This window comes from Chaetodon auriga, chromosome 6 (assembly GCF_051107435.1).
Source record: "Chaetodon auriga isolate fChaAug3 chromosome 6, fChaAug3.hap1, whole genome shotgun sequence".
Taxonomy (NCBI): Eukaryota; Metazoa; Chordata; class Actinopteri; order Chaetodontiformes; family Chaetodontidae; genus Chaetodon; species Chaetodon auriga.
Genome location: NC_135079.1, coordinates 20,229,688 through 20,239,378, shown reverse-complemented (window position 1 = coordinate 20,239,378; position 9,691 = coordinate 20,229,688). Strand labels below are relative to the sequence as shown.

Here is a 9,691-nt window from a genome sequence, read left to right as displayed (position 1 = left end):
ATATAACAACACATCAAGAAGCTAAAAATAAACAAACTCGAGAAAAGGAAATAAGTTAACATATCTCAAGACAAAGAGATTTACAGTATATACATTCTTTTTTAAAGTAACATGATTGTTGTTCATTGACTGGTAGCTCCATCGTTATCCTTTCAGTGCAGACTTTCTGTTGCCATAAAGCTACTGTTGCTCAATCATGTCCGGGATCTGATGTCAGAGTGGATCCAGTTATATCACGTGAAACAAAAAGGCTTATTTTTAAGCGATCCTTAAAGTCGACCTCCCAGCTGTTTGTCCTTTAATGGTGATCAGTTTTTTCCTATCCAGTGGCAGAATATTCCAATGGCTTTGGAGCATGGCAGAGGTCCACTCTTTGATTTAAAATTAAAATAAATAAAAAATATATTGAATGTGTATTTAAAAAAAACAAAACAAAAAAAACAGGAAATGTAACTTCACCTTGGGTAGCTCGACGTTCTTGTCAAGCTGCAAACGGTACAAAAAAGCTTTTTTTTCCCTTCATTTTTTTCTTTCTCCTCCACAGGGATTTTTTTTTCTGTAGCATTTTCATCATTTTATTTCTGTTTTTGAGGGTTTTTTTTTTCTTTGCAATACACAGAGTGCTGAAAGTATGTCTGTTTGTAAGAAAAACAAGTAAAGTTTACAGCTAGTGTACATTTTTAAGCAGGTAAACAAAATGTAAAAGTGCTCTTATTTTGAAAGACTATGTTTTTGAGTTCCCAGTGTTTAGAAAGAAGTAGGAGGCACTTAAGTCCATCTCTATGGCGACGGACAGCCACTCAGGCCATGCTTCCAGGCTCAGGATTGGAAGGTCTGGTCAGGTTCTTGCAGAAAAGAACAGCTCAGTGGACTAACAGGAGGCCAGGACGAGAAGGTTCATCTATGAAGGCTTTGCAGATGAAAACAATGAAGCGTGCTAACATTGGACTAGCACTTAAGAACACAGTGGCTGCTGTACATGATGTTTGGCTTATGCAGGCTGTCCTTTCTTGTTGATCCACTTCCTTGACGTTTCAATGAACAGCGTCAAAAAGTGAAATCTGTCCTACAGATGATCGTATGAACAGTGCATTTCCTTAACGTTAAGCCTGAACTGCAAGGTCTTTCTTTCATTGATCGCTGTCTGGAATGTGGTGGTTGACTTTGTCAGCGTTTTGGCCTCTTTCTTGACATTTGTATCAGGAGAATTCTGGTCACAGCCACAAGACTGCTGCTGGTTTCAGGGGTAGTCATGCCAGTAAAGGTCCCACAATGAAATGATGCAGCAGTTCAGTTCCTCTGATCATGGTTTTACTAAGAACCACCTATCAAAGAGTATTATCATCGCTCGAATGAAAAAAATCCACCAGAAGCAGACAACTGTTTCAACCCGCCCCAAAAGTAGGTAATTAAATAAAAGTATAATTGTAACTCTTAGAATTAGTCAATAGACATGTTTAGTACTTCAAAAGTCATGATGATATTTTGAAGATGTTCCAGAATGAATCTAGAACTTTCAAGTTCTACATGAGGGGCATTGAGTCCAATTTGGCTAAGCAATAATGGCAATCCCAATACATGTAGGCAAACAGAGGAGATTTTTAAAGGACAAGATTAATCTGTCCGTGTCCTCTTTCTGAACTTCTACATGTCCATTACTCAGTGGAAGTTGAAGATGGTTTAAAGTTTGATGACCGAGCCAAATAAGGAAGAGCAAGTAAGATCACTCTAATTTAGGGTTTGTGAAACTTAGCTCAAGTGAGCCAAACCTCACCAAGACTCACCAAGGGACACAAATAAAAACACATTGGTCAAGCCAAGCCAGACTCTACCAGGCTAGGTTAGGCTTTTATCAAGACCGAAGCCGCACTGACTTAGACGGTAAAATGAGAATGCACAGACTAGGGAATGACGGTACCTAAATTGTTAGGATAAGAAAACCAAACCATGCCAGACCAGTACAATCAGGTGAATCCAGTTAGTCCAGTTTGCAATCCATACTTCAAAGTTTATAGTCATGAGCTCATCTGAAAAAAGAGCAAGACTGGACCACACAAGCCTGGACCCAACCATTTATGGAAGGTCCAACACATTTCAGTTGATTATAATGTGATACAATGCAATGTAATCCAGGTCATTCAAATCCAGTTCAACACGTGTCACTGCACTTTAGTCATGTCGTTCCAATTCTTATATGTCAGGCAGTCGGATGCAAGGTACAGTTCATGCCTAATCCCAGTTCACACGGTTCAATCTCAGACTATGCTGTGAGTCCAGGCCAGATTTCCACTCCAAGGCAATCCATTTCCCGCCAATCCATTGAACTCATTTCTCCTTCAGTGATGATCTAGTCTAACCTAACACACATCCCATTCTTTTCCACTTGCATTGATTTCTATCCCAGTATGTCCAGATAGACTGGTGTGGCTTTCATCAGAGTAAACAGTATCTTCTGAATGTCCTTAATGTTGAGGCGCTGTTGTGGCTCCCTCTGCCAGCAGCCCAGCATAATATCGTAGACTTCCTTGGGACAGAGCCTGGGGCGCTCCAGTACCCTGCCCTGAGTAATGCACTCTATCACCTGGGAAGACAGAGAGACATGATTAAATAATACATCACATGTAAAGTGCAATGCACTTTGGCTATACCAAGCCATTTGGTAAGCACTGGCCATATTTGTTCCAGATGACCAAAATGCACACATTTCTACTTACACCCAACAGAATGGTTGGATTAGTCAATTAAATTACATCAAAGTCAGTAAAAATCCAGAGTGTAATGGACTTTTGAGAGACTCCGCAGAGAAAAAGTGTATTTTCTGTTTTTGCTGAACATTTGAAAGAGCACATTGAAAATCCATCCTACAAACAAAACCCAAGCAACGCTTCTATATCGTTTCTCTTAAGCCAGCGGCAGGTCTATTAAGACATGCCGAAGTTTTAACTAGATCAATCCAATGCATATATTAATATATCACATTTATGCTTGTAACCACTTTACATGAACATTTTTATGTCATTGCCACATCTTTAAAAACACTTCTGAAGGCCTAAATGTATGTTTATGTTGAAATTGGTGGTTATATAATGTTCTTCATCAAAGTTTATCCAAGGGGATATGCACAGCTGCATTTCTATCAGCCACTGTGTCATTTTTTATATGATCACATAGTGGCTTTAAAAGTATAAGGGTTAGCGTTAATAGTGTATGAAATTTCTAATTACTTGCAAATAAACCTCAAAATTTGATGTCAATACACAACCTCTCTTTCTCAAAAAGGAAAGGCCTAAAAAATGATATAAAATAAAGAACACTCAGACACCTAATGATGACTTTGGGTATAATTACTGAGCAATAACCACGCTGCTGAACACGTCAGCGGCTGTTACGATGTTGTATCATCATAAAGATTCAGCGGGACTGAGAAGGTCAGACAGCCCATCAGGGCTTCTATGTAGATTTCTTTTTATGTTGTAATTGAATTATGTCCTTGTGGTCTAAATATTGAACTGAGACATTTATTTTTAGATTACTTGTATGTATTATTTATTTATTGTATATATTATTGGGATTATTAAGACTAACGTAAGACTTAATGTCTCATGTAAATTTGGGTAACGGAACCTGCTACTTGAACAACCAAGCTGTATGGACAACGTAATTTAACAAACTTAACAGTCAAGGAACTTAATCCATCCAAAGAGCTGTTTATCTATCATTCCAAATCCAAATCCGTCCCCTGTGATTGGCTAATGTTCTTTTCAGAACTGACCAGTCCAAAGTGGATCTAGCCCTTACCAGCTGTCATTTGAACTGTTCCATCTACGGTTCCTTTGCACCACTTTATCAGCCTGTGTCCCAAAACATTCTCTACTCAGTTCACGCTAACCTCGCAAACAGCGGGTTCAAAGGCAAACAAAGTAACTTTTATGTGTATTAACTTTGATGAAAATGTTTGTAATTTTTCTAACTCTACAGCTTTCTACTCTTTTGACAATGTTCCTGAGCTTTCCAAGGCTTGAGAAGGGTATCTAAATCATCACTTTGTAAATTATTTACTCACTGGCCTAGTTCAGGGATTCTGTAGGCTTCCGAAAAAGTCTCATGTGTGCAGTAATTGGGAGTCTCTCTTCAAAGATCCCAACATTGTAGACAAACCCATAGCAAAAGAAGCAGTAGCTTCATGATTGAGCCATTCCTTTGCTCTATTTTGTAAATTTATGAAAACCTCATTGTTCTTGCCACATGCAAATACTCACTTCATTACAGACCTTTCAATTCACACAATTTCAATATCCCTAACATCAAAGCCATTAACAGTCCACTCCTGGACACCTCGCAGTTTGCCTACAGAGCCAACTGTAGATGATGCAGTAAACATCGCCCTCCACTTCATCCTCCAGCACCTGGACTCCCCAGGAACCTCTGCCAGGATCCTGTTTGCGACTTCAGCTTTGCTTTTAATACCAGCATCCCAGCCCTGCTACAGGACAAGCTCTCCCAGCTGAGTGTGCCTCATTCCTGCTGGTGGATCACAGACTTCCTGTCTGACAGGAGACAGCACTTTGTGCTGGAGGTGGACACATTGCCCTTTGTCCTTCATCTTCTGGAAAAGTTTCTGGTAGCTGACTGTCCTACATCTAAGTCACAATACTGCAAAGAGATCTTTCAGGCTTTAGGGGTTCCAGTAATCTTGATAAGCCCACACCAATACATTCAGTTTTTGGGAAACTGCTTGATTCAAATCAAATGCAAAGATCTCTGCCTTTAGAGAAATTGGCATGAATTCGCCAAGGCACCATGTGAACCATGTGCTCAATGCCATCTCCTTTTCAAAATGAGGTCTTCTGTCTTGCCATGTAGATTATTCCTTTAAGCAGTTTATTTGTTTCCAAGGTCTTTGAGCTAGCCCAATCTATACCAAATTTGCATGAGGAGATTAGTTAAGATAATGGGTGCAAGATAGGCTTCAAATTTGGGTCTCTCCTTTGCAAAAATGGGAGTGGCGTTTCCTTCTTTTATGATTATGCACTAAACTATGCGTTGCTTGAAAATTTTTCAGATGCTGTTCCAGCCATTGGCTTTGGAGGTTTTTTAAAAAGTCTTTGGCTTATAGGCTCATGGTCAAAAGCATTACCACCTCTGCCCTAAAGACTGTACACAAAGTGCTGCTCTACTGAAGCGTTAACCCATCATGATTGTATGCATTTTATGGGGATGTTACCACTCTAGAAAGTCAAAGAAAAAGAAGGAAAATAGTTATATGTGACTGTCAATAAAGGTTGTTTCAGGAGTTCCGACAACTATATGCCCCATTGCCGCCCCATCCAACCTGCTGTGCCCCGTCTGGCAAAATTTACATTAAAAGCTGTCAGCATGGTCAGCATTTTATACAGCTGTCCTTCCTGTTAACATTTCCATGGTCTGTGCCTTTATAGCTCACCGTTTAAATCTCACAAACTACAACCTCATTCTACAAAGGCTTTGGTGGCAGGTTTTCATTTTGACCTCTAATGTTTGGATCCATCTCTTTGCAGATTGCCAAGTACAGTAGTTAAACTTTGCTGACCTTAACAAAGAAAAACCTTGGGGCAAAGATAAATGTCTTCCTGTGACTTTACCTTTAAGTACTGAACTGATTTCTAGGGCTGGTATGGGGTACTTTTCTCCTTTTACTGACACACAACTATATATATATATATATATATATACACACACACACACACACACACACACATATATACACATACATACATATATATATACACACACACTGTATGTAGCTGTGGAAAAATATTTTCCACTGTTCACGTTAAGCACTCTAAAGCCCTTAGAGATGAGAAATGGATCAATGTTGGTATTACAAAAAAATGATACTTCCTTCTGTCCTTTTTCCTATATGAGACAATATCTGCTATGGGATCCAGAAGCACGCCAAGGGTGAGCCACTATTTATCACAGACAAAAAGCCATGTCAAGGTCCTGGTACTCTGCCTGCCAGAGTCACCTCTGCCAGCCCCGCTGAGCTGTAATATAATTAATTTCAGATGAGAAGAGCTTGCTTGCATTCATCAGAAATTGCAACATGCTTGTTGCTTTACATAGACGAGGTACATTTATGTGTAGTCCCTTGTAGCAAGATACATCTGCATCTGCAATGTTCATCTGACAGTAACCAGTTCAAATTTGCATCTCAGATGAGAATGGCCTCATTGACATTCAAGGGAAACATACTTGTTACTTCACATAAATAAGGTACATTTATGAGTTGAATTTTTCCCTTGCATCTCAGATGAGAATGGCTTTGATAGCATTCGAGGGAAATAGCAGCAGATTCAGAATGGACTATTGTTTTGGTGGTCTGATGTACTCCCTCAGTAGTACTTTGCATTGGGGAAATGACTTTTCCTACCAAAATTCAGGGTTTGAACACAGTTGAGATATGCAAGAGATACATTTTTGATTCATGGTATGCAGGTAGTCTGTAATAGCAGTAATGTTGTGTTTTCCTGTTCAGCTCAAGGGTGGTGCCACTGTTTTGTTATCGATTAGAGCAACACTTGGATAAAGGCGTTTGTTTGGGTTCGCTCACTGTCACAGTCACATGATGAAGAATGGAGCTGGATGATGAACAGAGCTGGTGTGTCATGTTCACTGCAGAGCAGCAATTTCTTTGATTCTGAAGCAAATGTACACTTCTTAAGTGAAGCCATGTTCATGTTATCCTCTATGTCAATGGGGCAGTTTTAATTCATCGCTGCCATAAGTTACAAATCAATATCATGTCATGTTATATGCAGAGACATTGTCTAATGATACACGTGTGTCTGGCAGGACGACTTCTCTGTGCTCTGTTAGTGCTCATTTTGTTTCACAGAAACAGTAACTATCTAACTGATATCTGTCAGTTTCATATAGACATGAAATATGTATATACCAGGACAACATTCCCAGACTGAATCACTCACATCTCATATACTCTGTTGGGTACACCAATAGGTGAAGATTTATCTGTAAATTGCATTCTGTGCTTGTTGCCTCCTACATTATATTATGATTTGGCAAATGAATCTGCAAATCGTAATCAGAATGAAAATTCAGAAAATTGAGGCTAATAACGTGACAATGCTGTTATATTTCATGGGGGGGGGGGGGGGGGGGGGGTTGCACAATTTGGTCTCTACTTTTCTGTCTCTCTTCATCAAGCTGGCAAATGGATACCACTGACACACTGTTAGCTTGAAATGTTAATAGTTAGCGCTACATGGAAGCCACACATACTTTGTACTCCCAAGTGTAGCTGACAGGTAGGAATGCTAATAATAATTGGTAAAGTAATTCAATTACTTTTGAGAGAAATAAATAGTAACTAAGTACTTAGACATTTTCAGTAACTTGCCAACATTTCCTGCATCCTAAACTGTGATGCAAAGTTGTCATTTTTGTCGTAGTAGTCCAAAATGTTGAACTTAAGTCAGATTCTTTGTCAAAACTAAACCATATTATTGAGACGTCAGTGATCACAGCCACTGATACTTCAAGCACTGCTTTTGCTTTTGAGTGTTTATCTGACTTCCAGCCATTAATTACTGGTATTTGGTATCTGATCTGCAGCCTTCTGGCAAAGATTTTTTTTTCTTCTCATTCGGGCTTAAGTTTATTTATTTAAAAGGCAGATTAGAGGAACAGCTACCGCAATACTGCATTTTCAATATTTTCAACATTTGGAGGAGAGGCTGTAAAAAAAATGCTCTAAGGATGAAAAAGTTTTAGTGATTGGATCTGATCTCGTTTGGTGTGTCTGCATTACTTCTGTGGGTGGATAGATAAAAGGAGAAACAACATGAAAAAGGTGGTGGCTAGAAGCAACACTGGATCTGTCTGAAATGAAGGTGACTGTGGCATGTGACAATCAACATTAACATAATAAAATGATATGAGTGATTAAGTGGATGAGGTATCAGCCATGATGTGACCGTTCCACATTAAGTAAAGTGTCATTGCCAATGTCATTACAAAATCCTGTGTCTGCAATAAGGTCCATTCATTCAATCGCCATACTGTTTAGTGCCACTGCAATACCTGCCCTTATGTGACCTTACATTAAAATGAGTTGCAATCCACTCAGTGAGGTTTACAGATTTGATACATTTCTGGAAAAGGAGAGCACCAATGTCAGATGAGAATCGGTATCAGGAGAGAAAAAGTTGGATTGCTTGCATCTCCATTAATTTCCAAGACCAAAAAGTCTTTTTCTTTAATTTTTCTTAACAGCACAAACCACATTCTGCTTTGTCCTTATCTCACTATAGCAACAGCCTTAGAGGGCAAAGCCTGTAGGAAACATAAAATGTTAATTACATACTGTGACTCCAGATTCTATGAGTACAGACACAGTCCTCTAAGCTGTGTTTTTGAAAGCCGACTAAACAAGGTGCAAAGAGCAGGTCTGCTTTTAAACTGAATATACAAGACACTCATACTCTTAGCTGACATCACTGAGGTGAACCCAGGTAAAAGCTCTTTTCTTTACTGATTTCCTTCATGAAACTTATACAAGGAAGACCAATGAAAAGGATTCTTGGGGCCAAAACACAATATCAAGACGTCTGTAATATCTTCAGTGTGCTGTTCATTTTCCTGTGCAGGTGAGGAATGAGCATCTCTGTTATTTGATCCTTTTGCTGCATGCACACAACCCAACCCAATTCTCAAGGTCTCTGCTCCCCAGTGACTCACTGGTATATCAAGATGCAAAAACAGAGTCCACTGAGATCTGATTCACATTTTAAAATAATGCAGCAGAAGCCAGGGTGTGCACGAATATCAGAACAGAAGTTATGATGTCTGCAAAGGATAGACGCCTCATAAAAATCGGATTCTAAAATAGTCTGCTCCATTCCCTAAAGAATAGGCGACAGTACATCTGTTTGACAGGTTGATCTCCATGAGATTTCTCCATGACTCCAACTCTGTAATGCTCTTTTGCTTGAAATTCCCTTTTTTATTTCCCCAGAGTACAACCAGAGCATAATGACTCTGGAGGGATTTAGATTTGTTGCTCAGTACTACTGATTCAACTATTACTACCAGGTGCTGAGCTTGCTGCCTTTTTGGTCCATCCTTTGTTTTGGAACAAAACATGCCGACTCACTGAAATGTCTGGACTTTCCTTACGCTCACTCACCTGCTCAGTGATGGAGGATGAGCAAGCTGCCAGTGTAAGAACATAATTCCTCCGCAAAGAAGAACAAGCTTTGTCCTTCGGGTAAAATGTGAAGGCCAACTGTAGTTTTCAAGGAGTTTTAATACATGTGGCGTGGTAATAAATCCCCTTCAAACCTGAGCAGAGGCCAAGTGCTCAATCAGTTTTGCATGTGTGTCCAGGAACCTTATGGTGAAAGTTTCCGGAGTATTTAAAAAACATTTTATTTCAAAGCCTTCTCCACACTGGCGAGCATTCTATGATGCTTTACTGTATTTGATTTCTTTATTTTGTTCCTGATAACAGTCACATTTTAAACTATTTATTTTATAAGTATCAGAAAAAAAACACCATTAAACACCCTAAATTCCAAGAAATATGACCAAAGGCATGACATGGTATGATTATGGTAGCTACAGCCCTATTGATGGGTCAGGATCATCACACAGGTTCATGCTATTGAAACTGATATGATCAATGGCCAAC

The 9,691-nt window shown here is 39.3% G+C and overlaps 1 protein-coding gene across 1 annotated transcript in view; it reads right to left on the bottom strand.

Moving 5' to 3' along the window:
- Nucleotides 1–533: 533 nt before the first annotated feature.
- Nucleotides 534–9,691, bottom strand: part of LOC143321893 (NT-3 growth factor receptor-like) — a 218,276-nt gene continuing 209,118 nt past the window's right edge. Inside the window, exon 18 of the mRNA XM_076732604.1 lies at nt 534–2,581. Coding sequence (XP_076588719.1) covers nt 2,396–2,581 — 186 coding nt within the window. The 3' untranslated portion in view covers nt 534–2,395. The remainder of the gene's footprint in view (nt 2,582–9,691) is intronic.